The sequence below is a fragment of the Onychostoma macrolepis genome, chromosome 15 (genome assembly GCF_012432095.1).
Source record: "Onychostoma macrolepis isolate SWU-2019 chromosome 15, ASM1243209v1, whole genome shotgun sequence".
NCBI lineage: Eukaryota > Metazoa > Chordata > Actinopteri > Cypriniformes > Cyprinidae > Onychostoma > Onychostoma macrolepis.
Genome location: NC_081169.1, coordinates 17800761 through 17815469, shown reverse-complemented (window position 1 = coordinate 17815469; position 14709 = coordinate 17800761). Strand labels below are relative to the sequence as shown.

The 14709-nt window shown below is 37.1% G+C and overlaps 1 protein-coding gene across 1 annotated transcript in view; it reads left to right on the top strand.

Moving 5' to 3' along the window:
- pitpnm3 (PITPNM family member 3) overlaps nucleotides 1-14709 on the top strand; it is a 100097-nt gene that overhangs the window by 11218 nt on the left and 74170 nt on the right. The window contains exons 2-3 of the mRNA XM_058799864.1: nucleotides 3943-4038; nucleotides 13907-14011. Coding sequence (XP_058655847.1) covers nucleotides 3943-4038; nucleotides 13907-14011 — 201 coding nt within the window. The remainder of the gene's footprint in view (nucleotides 1-3942; nucleotides 4039-13906; nucleotides 14012-14709) is intronic.

Genomic DNA, 14709 nt, shown 5'->3' with positions numbered 1-14709 from the left:
TGACCCCAGCATTCATAACTCAAAACTCCATCTAAAATTAGACACATAGTTAGATGGGTTATGGAGAATTCAACTCTAGGTTTGAATGGTTTTTATACGGTAGTTCGATAAATAAAAAGTAAATTTAATTTTAGAAACAAAATTGCCAATTCAGTGCATAGTGAGAGATGTTGCAGTGGCTTAAATGTTGTTGATTATGTCCGGTATGGGGACAAATCTTAACCACCATCAGTTTTATAAATATTAGAATCTCACTGAATAAGAAATATTTGGATACAGATATTGATATGTTTATAGCTAGCTATCTGAATAATAGCATGTCCAATTTAATGGCACAGACATCCGAAGCTAAAGTAAATATTGTCCTAAAACAAATGAGATTGCAAAGTCATCTTTCCTTAAGAGCTTTCAGCTGAAATAAAATTTTTAGTCAAACCTCAATTTTGAGTGTTTTAAAGGAAGACTTTCAGCATTCAATTTCATTTAATCCCCCTGTAGTTGATGACGCAATTAAACAGAAAAGTGCACATGCTACCCTAACTTTAAGGAAGCTGGTCAAATGATTTGTTCTTTAGCTTTAATAGAACCAGAAGAAATGATTTGGTTTTTCATAAATTTATCATTCATGAGGACCATACCAATTTCATGGCTGAAGTACATCCTTTACGCTGTTTTAGTGCAAAAGCATCACCTGCATGACTTGCCAGACTGAAGCCAGCCAAACAATGCCACTTGTAATGAAATCCATCTCGGTTCAGCTATGCACTGGCTTGTAATATAACTTTGATTATAGCTTGTGAAACCATGAGCATCTCTGTTACTGGTTAAAACCATTCATGTTTTTCTAATACATTCTTTCTTAGCCAAAAAAACATCAATCTTTCCCTTTTCTCAGCCTTCATTACAGGGTGAATTATGGACGATGTGATTAGAAATGCGAAAATGGGAACGCTGAATAGACTCAATTAGAGATACTTTAGTGCAGGAGCTGAGGTTATATCCACCCTCCCGTCTCTGAAGACAGGCCTCACTGGACTCCCCCATTCAAACTAATCTGCACCTCTTTATCTCCTCCTGTAAATCTATTTACCAAGCCTTAAAAGCCATTTCTCAATGTTTAGACTGCATTAATGAAACATTCCCCCCTGCCTTCCTGCGTCCCAAAGGAAAAAGCAGTTAATCTCCATCAAAGTATTTAAAACAATATACTGTGCGTGCATATTTGGCCACTCTAAATTTGATTAACGTCACTTTTGTAAAACAGTAATTGAGCTGGTAAACCTTTCTTCACTATTTATACTGTTATAATCACAAAGTGGAACTTTTGCTCAGTTATTGTAATCTCTTTCACCTTATGTTTTTATGATATTACAAATCGTACATACGCAGTGGCCTCAAAAATGTGGCCACATACGCCATATTTTTTATCATACCAGGTGGCATTTAATTTAAAGAAGTATAGCATATGGAGACTTTTCAAACAAAACATCTCACAAAGAAAAAAACAACAACATATAACGCCGATGACCCTGAATGATGAAATTCTGTGGTGGCTTATATAATAATAATAATAATAATAATAATACATTTTATTTATAACACACTTTATATTAACACAGAATCCCAAAGTGCTACAGATTAAAAACAAGAAGAAATGTTAAAAATCATTCAAAGGCTTTGTTAAAAAGGTAGGTTTTGAGGCCACGTTTAAAAGCATCGACAGGTTGTGGAGTCCGTAGATGGTCAGGGAGAGCATTTCACAAACTCAGAGCAGCTGAGCAGAAAGCCTGATCTCCCATAGTGCGACGCTTAGTCCTGGGGGGTTTTAATAGATATGTTGAAGCAGAACGGAGTGTACGTTTAAACGTTTGTGGAGTAAGGAGTTCTGCATCTGCGAGAGTGAGCATAGGATGAAGTCTAGCGATATTTCTAAGATGGAAAAAGGAAGTCTTGCATAGTTGTTTAACATGAGCCTCAAAGGTGAGATGAGAGTCCATTCTAACACCCAAATTAATAACTGATGTTGAGAGTGGAATATTTTGGCCAGAAAAGGTAATACAGGAAATGACAGATGTCTGGTGGAAGATGACAGGGCAGCAGAAGTGGATGAGTTGGTCTTAAGGTAAAGTTGAGTATGGTGACTTATGTTGATGTTGTCTAGCAGGACTTGGGTCCAGGCAAAGGCCTCAGCAATGAAAAAGCAGATTTCTGTTGATGCCACTGTCAAATGCGTTGTTATTATAATAGAAAAATTAGAAGGCTGAGATACTCATCTCCATTGGGTGTATTAATAGTGCCAACATTTGACCTACTGGCTTTGCGAGAGAGATGAAAAGCTCATTAAATCCTGCATGGTGATGTGGGGGTTTAGTAGTCAAAGGGAGAGAATGAAAAGAGTGGAGCCGCACCAAACCCCAGTAATGGAAGGTGAGAGTCCTTATTGTTTCAGCAGAGTGAGCAGGATCATGAGGAGGTCCAGGTACAAGACAACAGGGGAACGAGAACTGACAGCTTAGGTGACACCTCTCAAGTAATGCCAACCAAATGGGCAAAATCATTTACTGTGGCACTGCTGATATTGGTTCTTCATGATTAATCTCCTGTGCTTGTGTTTTTCTTCATTTGTAAGTCACATCTGCTAAATGAATCTAAATATAAATGTATTCTTTACAGTTGGATTTCTTTGTTGTGCTTGTTTCAGTGCACTTTGATTTTAAGCCTTAGGAATGCAGCAGTGAGCTCACTAAGCCTGGATGTGTGAATTACTGGATTTACATTACTTATAATGCAAAATGATTTAATACTTCGAGTAAAGAAGCAATTTGCTGAGCTATAAAGCGTCAAAAATCCCCATCGCTATATGTTCACTCACAATGATCCTGATCTATAATTATTAAATCATGGCCCACTTAATATGATTGGGTAGAGGATAGCTTTCGTTTGACTTACACTGATTTGTAATTTGCATTATTGCCGCTATCTGTTATTAGATTAGAAAATTATTAACTTTAGATTTAAACAGCCCAGGGCTCCTATGATTATTAGAACATGTTGTTCCAAAAGGCCCGGATTATTGTGACTATGCTTCGTGAGCATGTCATTACTTGGAAATAATTTGGTGAAGATTTTTTTCATGATGACTGACTGTACTAATGATTTGTTCAAAGTTGGGTAATATAGTAGCTGTCGTAATTAGCTGGGAGAACCATCTTGTGTTGAAGACAGAATATAAATCAGATTTTTGCCCGGTGCTTCTTACTGTCATCTCAACAGCAACAAAAAGAAGTCACACCACCTGCCTCACTAACATAACACACAGTTAACAATTACTCTTCAGCCATTGAAGAAATGAATTTGTGTTCATTTGTGTTGTCATCATTTTTCTACAAGGAGTTTTTGTTTAAAGCTCTTGAAGATAAAGCATGAGATACCTCACTGTGCTTTTCAACACCATAATGCTGGTTCATATTAAATTAATAGTGGCAACAACTGCACAACCAGTCAAACATCAGAACCTGCCTATATATATGGATGCATGTGTGTAGAATTATAATAGAATTGAATGTGTGTGTGTGTGTGTGTGTACATATGTCTATGTCTAACTAACTTCAAGCATTTAAGCATAAACTTTTAGATCAAAAGGTTTTTAAGATAAGTCGATGCAACCTTTTGACAAGTCATCTTGAGTATGATCTGCACTCTCATTTTTAATTCCTGAATCTCAAATTTTACACTTTGATTTCCACATTAGCCAGTCTTAATTAAGAAACATGCTTATAATTAATTCCCAGCCGTTCCATTCCTTTGGACGCCTTCACCTGGTAATATTAAATAACATTGTCATCATGCATGTCTAATTAATTAGTCACACAATGCTCAGTAATTGCATGCAACACTAGTGACCTTTGGTTTGATCATATCTTTTTCATGTTCTCCCCTTAGTGACCCTACGCAAGCATAGCGCTTCTCACTGGCGCATGCAGAACATCGCCCAGGAATCTGTTGACAGCTCGGATGATGAGTTTTTTGATGCCCGAGGTAAGTGTCACTTATTTCCAACCCTTTGTAATAACCTGATGGCTTCAGCTCTTCAGCATCTGTACCCTACTCTCTCTCTCTCTCTCTCTCTCTTTTTATGTCCATCATATGCTGTCCATTACAGGTGCCTCACATCTTTATGGGTGTTTTTCTCTGAAGTAGGCACTAAAAAAACCTGTAAACCTGTATGAAATAGATTTGTAGGCCTCTTTCATGATGAATGCAAATGCTAAACTGTGGCTTTCTGTTATGTATGTTTGTTTGTTTGTTTGTTTATAAAGAAACCAAAGTGCTGTACAGAACATTAGAAACAATACATAAAATAGAGAATTACAATCATCAAAGTAAAATACACACAGTAAAAATTCATTAGTTGTTAAACGCCATAGATAAAAAATAATATTTAAGCTTATATTTAAAAATAGAAAGTGATGATACCATTCAAATTGACACTGGTAAGCTTTTCCATAGTTTAGGGCCTACCCTTGCAAAAGCTCTGTCTCCTCTATGTTTTAGCTTAGTCCTGCACACAGAGAGTAATCCAAGATCCCCTGACCTAAGTGACCTAGCTGGGTTATGAGGGAGTACCATGACAGAAAGGTAACCTGGAGCTAAGCCATGTAAAGATTTATAAACGAAGACTAAAATTTTAATCTTTATTCTAAATTTAAGCGCAGAGACATCAAATTTTTTACTACCAGCCTAGCAGCAGCGTTCTGAACAAATTGTAAACGCCAATAGATTAACTATTAACTCCATAATAAAGTGAATTACAATAGTCAAGATGTATGGTGATGAATGCATGAATAACTGTTTAAAAATTTTTGAGGGAGAGAAACGTTTTAACTTGTGCAAGGCGGCGTAAATAGAAAAAGCATGATTTGACGAAGAATTAATCTGTTAATCGAACCAAAGTCCTGAGTCAAATAAAACACCAAAGTTTTTCACACACGGAGTACCATGAGAACTTAAAAAGCCTAGATCCAGATCACAACCTTCGTAAAAATCACTTGGTCCAAACATTACAACTTCAGTTTTTTAGTCGTTTAAGGCCAAAATATTTTGTGAAAGCCATGATTTCAGATCCCGTAAGAATGCTAGCAAAACCTCAATAGAACATGAATATTTACGTTTAAGTGGGAGGCACAATCAGCATATAAATGAAACGATACTCCATGTTTGGAAAACAAGGATCCCAGTGGCAGCATGTATAAAGAGAAAAGTGTAGGAGCAAGGATTGATCCCTGCAGAACACCACAGGAGAGGTATACTACTGAAGAAGTATGTTTTCCACTACATACAGGGAACTTCCAATTGGTTAAATATGACCGAAACCATTTTAAAAAGGTACCCTGAATGCCTACATAACATTCCAATCGAGAAATTACAATTTTATGATCAACCATATCAAATGCTGAACTGAGATCTAAAAGGACCAAAGCAACAGCATTCCCATTATCAGTAGATAACATAATATCATTTGTAACTTTCAATAAAGCAGATTCAGTACTATGTAATTTTCTATAACCTAACTGAAAAGTTTCATATAATTGAACTCAGAAAAGACTGTAGTTGAGTGAATACAACCCTTTCCAAAATTTTGGAAGATTGGAAATCGTTGTAAAATTACTTAGCACAGAAACATCAAGATTGGGTTTCTTCAGAAAAGGAGTGACGGAAGCATGTTTTAGACATTCAGGGACTGTACCGATACTCAGACATATTGATAAAAGAGAAGATTTTAATATGGATTGTTGTGATGTGAACTGACTGAACAGTGTACGTCCAGTCTGTCGTCTATCATGTACCAAGCCTTGATTTAACATTACTAACGTTTTGTTTGTAATATGGTCCAAATAACAAGCCTTTACAATCAACATGATGAAAACTGGCAGCCATATGTGCTTGTCAGCTTACAAGTGTCCCTGTACTAGCGGGCCAATCGAGGCCCATACAATAAATAGCTCAAGATTTGCGTCTTCAGCAAAATGCCACCTTTAAGCAAAAAGCCCAAAATTGACTGGGCTTCACTTTGCCTTCCTCAGCATTGCAACTATCCATTATCTCTTTCTGTAGGAAGCATTTACATTTGGCTGACGCTATTATCCAAAGCAATTTACCATGCAACTTGAGGATAAGTTTTGTACTCAAGGTACCCATTTTGTTTTCACTAATGTGACTTGTTTCATACTAGTTTACCAAAAAAAAAAAAAGCACATCTTATGACAGGATGTTTGTATTTGGAACAACATGCATGGTTGAATCATACTTGAAAAATGTGTATTAGGAAGATACATTTTGAGTCCATGTTGACTTTAAATGTGAATGGAGCATGTTAATGAGCAGATGAACAGATGTGGGCAGTTTCTTGCTGTTTTTTGCACCATACTATGTGCTGTTAAACCTGTGGCAATCGAATCCCAGAGCTAATATTTGGTCAGTTAATGGAGGTGTGACTAAAACAGGGGATTCTCCATTAGAGGTGCGAACAAGATCACATAGTCTCTTGAGTCGCATCTGCAAATTAGTTACTTTGATTTGGTGTTCAAAATGAAATTATTCAGCTTTATATAATTTATTCACATGAGCTCTTGTGTCTGTCTACCCCACATTAGTAAAAACGTAAGAGTTGGATGTAGCAGTGTATAATGTAATCAGTATCCTGCATGTTTCCACATCTAACTTTCATGAGACACATTTCTCATTCATTCTTAATGAGCCCCCCTGCTTTACCACACAACACAAAACCTCAATTAAAGTCCAGATGTTACAGCGGGATGGAATAGGGAACATGCCAGATAGTTCCCTAATGTGTTTTTGGCTGTTTTTTAAAATTATTTTCCATCATTAGGCTTTGTTTAGATGAACTTGCATTTTTGTTAAATGCACTACCATTCAAAATGTTGCACTTTTTTTTTTTCTTCTTAATCAAATTTATCAAAACTGACAGTAGCCGGGTTTCCATACAAAGTTGTGAATTTAACTTGTGCGCAAAATTGCAATATCGCATAAAACATTTGCCGAACAAGCACTGTTTCCATCCAACAAATCAAAGAGAACTAAATCGTCACTTCCTCATAAACTGGCACTGTAAATCACTAAGAAACGTAGGAGAAGCCACTGAATATAATAATTTTCATATATAATTAAATAATTTGCACCTCAGAACGAGCAGACTAAACTAAATAAATGCGGTCATTGCTTTCGGAGGTGGATTCCTGCTGTTTGGAAACGAGTTGTGTAATACAGATCTGGGAGGCAGTTATACATAAATACTTTGATCACAGACTTTGCTCTGGCATTTCAGAATGACCATAACAACATTTCAGATGCTGTGGAACGAGATCAGTCCACTGGTTAGTCAGGTTTTGCCATCCCATAGCGCAAAGTCACATGACTTTTTTGATGTGCATGGAGGAATTTATTCGGCAAATGCGTTTCCATCTTCCATTATTCGCATTAACTCTTTTTCACACAAATCCACCTCAAGCTGTCTATGGAGGGTCAGAGAGCTCTCGGATTTCATCAAAAATATCTTAATTTGTGTTCCGAATAAGAATGAAGGTCTTAGAGGGAACGACATGAGGGCGAGTAATTAATGACAAAAGTTTCATTTTTGGGTGAACTTGAACTATCTCTTTCATTTTCAAAGAATCATGTAGAATAATGGAATAAAACATTTTATAATGGCTGCTGAAAGTACAGTTTTGGCCTCACGGGAATGAGATGCATAATAAAATAGAAAATGGATGGTTGTTTTGTTTGTTTATTTATTTATTTTACACACATCTTACTGACCCCAAATATTTGAAAGGTAGTGTAGTTATGTGAGATGTGATTCATTGTAAAATATATATAAAATATGTTTTTTTAGTCCTTCTGAAATTGAGATTATTTCTACTGCTAGTAAATGTAGTTTTCTAAAGAATTAAATGTCATGATTCAAAGCATCGTAGATATTTGTCTCTGCTGAGTGTCATTTGCAGACTTGTGACCAGTGAGAACTCTTTCAGAAATGACAAAAGAAATGTTGTACACACTTAAATGTTGTTTTCTAGTGGCTGAGGGCTTGTTTAGCAATCACTTTTTGTCAGGAGAGCCACAGTGAAGTGTTTTGGCTCAGGCTTGGAGTGCGAACTTAATGGCTTTTTGTGTGAGCGACATTGCAAAGGTGTGTTTGTGAAATCACAGAGGTTGCGTGTGTGGATATATGTCTCTGCGGGTCTGTGTGGTTACTCTCTGCGACTGGCTGTCGTTGACTCCTCTTCACTGACCTGTGAGATTGACCCCTGTCAGTCAGTGTGCGCTGTGTGATGATCAGAGCACTGAGCGGCAGGGAAATTGAGGCTCATCACGGTTCCAGCTTTGTCAGCCTGCCTTCACCTCCGTGACACATGAGCCCCTTTCACGCGTGTCAGACTCTCACTTGCCCCGTTCATGCCTCTCATATCCGGTGGGTTGATCTCCTTCAAGTCGCATCATGGGGTGTCTCTCTGTAGGATGCAACCTGAGATGTGTGACCAGGGCCTAAGCGCCAAATGCAAGTAAAACTTAAAAATGCAAATGGATGCTGATTTTTATTTTTTTTCATCAATTTGTCCCAACCAACTTTTAATAGGAAATACTTCAACACTGTGCTGGATAAATGTTTTCATGGGGTGTTTAAGGGCAAAGCTGTTTTGATTATGAATGAGTGCATTCAGAATCGTTTTTAACTGACATGTTGGCAAATTTCTAAGGAGGTTAATTCAGGTCTGTTATTGGAGCGTGTGCATTTGAGTAATGAGATTTGTCAGAGTGTGCTTAAACAGAGCCCATTTGTGCAGCCTGGAATAAGATCGGACCCTCATTTAAAACTGTGTAAATTTCAGCTGGAGACAGATTGCTGTTTGCATTCGCAGTCATTCATTGTGACTCTTAATGCTAATTGATTAGCATTATCTACACAGGCTTTGCATTTTGAGCTGAAGTGTTTTTCTGTTGCATTGATTGCTCTCTGTAGTCGGGTAGCCCTGGGCCCTTTGTACACAAGATTCATCTGCACTGACAAATCAACTAAGAAATTGGCTATTTATAACCTCTGCCAGATTATAAAGCATATCTGAAAATCATGTTACCTTATATTTTAATATAAAGACCCTGTTAATTGAAAATAGCATCTTAGCATCAGTATTTTTTTAATGATTTTATGAATATCATTAGCCATCTGAGAGTTGACAGCTTGTCTTTTATTTGAATACATATGCATCTTTGGTTTATTAAATGTTAAATTGTGGCATTCATGGACACGTGTCCAAGTTACAAAACTGTCACAGCCAATCGCGTAAGGAAAATATATTTCTTCTTAGTATTTTAGTTGGAATTTTAAACCCCAGTGTTGGGAAGAAGGTCAAGACGTGGGATTTTCATAACCAAATATGGGCCTTCATTTGGATGATTTTCCAGGAAAAGCCTGTTTTCATGAAATTTTGTCAGACAGACAACGCTGTCTTATGTTCTTTGCCTCTAGACTGCCACAGGCATCTATAGTCATATTCTGGTCATGGAAAAAAGTATTAGTCGGACAAAATATGTGAAAAATTAAGTCTGTGCATGTAGAAAATGCTCCTTGTTTTACTACTTTTAGCTTTTAATGAAGCTGACTATAGGTTTGCATTTTATTTCCATACAATAAATGTGAATGTTGATGACTGAGGCTGTCATTTTGTCAACATTTCCTGTTGTGTTCCGCTGAAAAACGAAAGTCATATGGGTTTGAAATAGCCTAACATGATCTTCCTTTGAAAGTGCACATAAATGTAATTTAGAAGGAAAATATACTTCCGGCAGGCTTGTGTTGCAAATTTGGTTCATATACTGAAGATGTTCGTAGGAAAGAATTGGAAATAGGATCAGCTGAAATCCACCAGTATTTGCCCATCTTATAGCCCACACGGACATGTCCTTTGACTTTGTCTTTATTTTGCCTGAGTAAAAGAAGAGTTGAAGAATGTTAATGGATATGCTCTGGGCCTCCATGAACTCATTACCTGCAGGTCTTTCTAGAATTTGTGAAATTTAGTTTCAGATTCCTTTTTAAAGTCTTTTTTTAAAATCTCTTTTAATAACCTCCAATCAAAATGTGTCCCCACCTTTATGCACTTTGCTTGTCTGTCTTCTTTTCAGTCACTGTTTCATGCACTTTTTTTGTGAAACTATTTTGAGTTAAGGGCTTGTCACACTGAATGCGAAAATTCGGCGCGATGACGTTTTTTTTGGACCGAAACAATAGATCCCTATGGGGGATCATTCATGGCGTGAAAAAGCGAGGGTTTTTTTTTCGTCCTGTGTTTCGATTTTTTTCCGCAGTCGCACCAAGTAGATTTGAGCTTAGATCATGTGCGTGGAGCAACTGCTGTTGCACAAAAAGGCAAAGAGTGGTGCCGCTGTTTCGAAAACCATTGTAAACAATGTAAACACCGAAGAAGAGTAAGTTATTCCGAGCGATTCCGAGAGAGAAGATATTGGATGCTGAGTTCTTGTTATCTTTGGTATCTGAGAAGAAATTTATTCTAATTTAATATATTTTTTTTTTTCCCACGTGTGCGAGTGTTATGAGTCAGAGCACGTTAACTCTCTAGATCAGTGGTCACCAACTTGGTGCCCGCGGGCACCTGGTAGCCCGCATGGAGTCTCTGAGTCAACCGCCAAACACATTCTATAAGTAGCCTGAATTAGCGCAGGGCAATAAATGATATCATATCAAGATTATGATCAAATTTATGTTAATAATGATGATAAGCTCTGGACATTTTTACTCAATATGGATTAATCTAACATCCTATCACACAACATAAATAAATGTTACAGCACCCAGTCAGTGCATGTCGCTAATAAGTCTGCATGTTCTATGTGTCTCTGTGTGAATGCGTGGAGTAGTGTCTGTTACACAAACTCAAACATACGTGACTCGTGGTGTTTTCAGCGTCTGTGTCTCAATATACACTGAACAAAATTATAAACGCAACACTTTTGTTTTTGCCCCCATTTATCATGAGCTGAACTCAAAGATCTAAGACTATTTCTATGTACACAAAAGGCCTATTTCTCTCAAATATTGTTCACAAATCTGTCTAAATCTGTGTTAGTGAGCACTTCTCCTTTGCCGATATACTCCATCCACCTCACAGGTGTGGCATATCAAGATGCTGATTAGACAGCATGATTATTGCACAGGTGTGCCTTAGGCTGGCCACAATAAAAGGCCACTCTAAAATGTGCAGTTTTATCATACAGCACAATGTCACAGATGTCGCAAGTTTTGAGGGAGCATGCAATTGGCATGACTGCAGGAATGTCCACCAGAGCTGTTGCCCGTGAATTGAATGTTCATTTCTCTACAATAAGCCGTCTCCAAAGGCGTTTCGGAGAATTTGGCAGTACATCCAACAGAACTCATTTCAAACCACCATCGAGTGTCTGTAATAACTTCTTTTTGCGATCACGTAGAATTTGGTCGTTTACTGTTTTTAAAATATGCTATTTATAGCCTTTTATATCTCTGCACAAATTAGCATTTCTTATAATTAAGTATGTCTTATAATCTATAGTGGCTGTTGTCATGTTTATTTCTGCTGTGTAAAAGCCTGCTGAAACTCACGTTGTTTGTGATGTTACAACCGCCTCTCCGTTCTTAAGTTGCCAGGGATACATTCCAAGTATAATACACATTAGTAAAAGGATCTATTTGAATTTTTATTTGTCTATATACACTTTGGGCGGCCGTGGTACATTATAAAAGTAGCCCAAAAAACGCAACCCACGGCTCTGTAATTTTTCCCGAGACTGTATTTTCAAAATAGCCCACTTGTGCCATTACCCTGGCAACACTGGTTCACTGTACCCTCATCACACAATGATAGATAACCTTCCGCGCTGCGATGACAGGAAGAAGCTGGTGTCAAACCTTATCAAGTGATAAATTTGCGTTAACAAAATATTAACGCGTTAAAATATTTGGATTAATCGCATGCATTAACGTTGACACCCCTAATATATATATATATATGCAGCTCTGTATTTTTATTACAATATACTTCTTAGAGAGTGATTTATCCTTATCTTGCTGGAAGTGTTACTTACTGTTAGACTGTCAGCAGAATAAATTCTCTGAGAAGTTTCTTCATTCCCTAAATTCATTCTCTTTAAAGCACTGCCGCTACAGGCATCAAGCACGGCTTGTTTAACAAACACTCCGCCTTCAACAGTACATTTCAGGACAATTATGGTCAGACTTCAGATCTCCTGCTGTGAGCAGTATTCCAGTTGTTACGCAATCCGGCTCTGTTTTTTTAAATCTATTATAGTTTTGTATAATAAGAGAATTTATTTGTTGAATATTTCTGTCTGTTAGTCTATTGAAGTGTTGCACATTGTTCTGTGATATTTATAAATTGTTGATCTGTGTACAAATTAAGATTTGGCTGTCATTTTTCACCATGTTTCACATCATGAATTGCATTGTGTTTTAAGGTGATGTTTCTAGTTAATGTGTTTCAACTTTTATGTTCTTACTTTACTGAAGCTAAAGCAAGTAATAAAAAGCTATTTTTTATTGGTAATATTTATTATTTATTTTATTGCAGTTGTATTTTAAATGTAATATAATTATTATATTTTATTATAAATATAAACTTTTTATTATTTTAACTGTTTATCTTGATCCTTTTCTGCCCTGTTTAAATGTTAGATATATAAATCTGAAGATAAATATTTTCAAATTTGATTCAAGACTGATTAAAGGGGTTTTCTAAATAAATGAATATGAATAAATATTTTTAATGTTATTTTGACAACCCTAAAAATGCATTTTGTTTTGTCTTTTCATAAAACTGTAAAAGTCTGTAGTTTTGCACATCCCTAACTTCCATAGTAACTAGTATCCAATAATTCAATGTACATAACATGAACTTTTTTTCATAATTGTGCAGATTACACTGAATACTTTATCTTCTGCAAAGCTCATCCACTTTCTTCCTGAAAGCATGTTCCCACATTTTTACAATGTTCTTTTTCTCTTTTTCTCCTTTTAACTCCGACTTTTTGCTGTCATCCTTTCTCAGTGTGCCTTGCTGCAGACCCTTGTGCGTTAGCAGTTTATGTGTTTTATTTACTGAAAGAGATGGTTGTCTCTCCTTCAGGAGCCGGGCTGCTGTCGTTGCTCTTCTTTGTGCTAAGCACATTTCACACTTCAGAAGATCTATGTTCTTCCTGCTCTCTCTAAGCGCCGTTCCATTCGACACGACTCAGTAACTGCCAGTATTTGGATTATGATTTAAAACCCTTCGTCTCTCAACTCCGAGCTTCCCTCGCATTGTTTCTATGAGCATGCATATGTATGTTTGTATACCCTTGTTTGAGCCAACTCAAAAACCAATTCAAATGACAGTCTAGTGAATAGCATGCAACAAACAGCAGCCGATCGGCTCGAGCGGGTGATGCAGACGAGCAGGCCTGACAGAGCCCTGTCACAACCTCTCTTCCACACTGAAATATCGGCCCAGTGAGATCCGACACGGCACTGGGCTTGCAGTTCGCTGTCACATGCTGTGAACCGCACAGCCGAGTCCTCCATCAAGCACTCAGGGGCTGTCTCAAAGGACTGGCGGAGTGGCTGATCGCTCGCTCTGTGCTCATTAGTCGGACATCACTTTATGGCTCTAGCTGTATTTAAAGATAATTCGATGAATGTTAATAGTCTTTGATGTACTACTGCATTCCAGCTGAAATGAGCATAGCATTATCCTGCCGATGAGCTGAATGATTGATTGTCTCATCCTCATCATATGCTGCTCTCATTGAATGTGTGTTTGTGTGTGATTTCTTTCAGAGGTGCTGGAGGGGAAGACAGCCATGCTTTTGGGTATGAGTCAGTGGAACTCTAATGATCTCGTTGAACAGATAGAAACCTTGGGCCACATCGACCAGACGCAGGGTAAGAGCTCATAAATGGAAATGTTATGGTTCCTATCATTAATCGTAGTTCGTATATTAAAATTCATGGTTTATGTATATTACGTGAAGATACTACAAATGCTCTACAGTGGTATAAACATTTACATGGACATCTGAGTGTACCTGAGACTGATGGTGTGGGTCTAATGGGATAGTTTGTATATTGTATATATGAAATTTTTGGTCACTAAAGCTGTTTGGTTACCAACATTCTTCAAAAAAAATCGTCTTTGGATGTTGGTTGAGAATGAGTAAATGTTTTTCTTTTTTGGGTGAACTTGGTATTTATTTTATTTATGGTGGGGCATTTAGGTTGTACTTTGTGATTGGAAACTGAGACCACAACAGCACTCAAATGAATGGATGAAATGATGCAATTGCAGTTTTTAAAAGTATTTTTAACTTGACACACTTAAAAAGACATTGTTTGTGGTGAGAGACATGAAAGGATTAGTTCACTTCCTCAGAATAAAAAATTCCTGATAATTTACTCACCCCCATGTCATCCAAGAAGGTTTAGTCTTTCTTTCTTTCTTCAGTCGAAAAGAAATTAAGGTTTTTAAGGAAAACTTTCCAGGTTTTTTTTCTCTACATAGTGGAATTTTATAGGGACCACTGGTGATTTAAGCAGAAGAAGTATCAAACTCCATCTGATTTTTCTCATCCAACTTCTTGTTT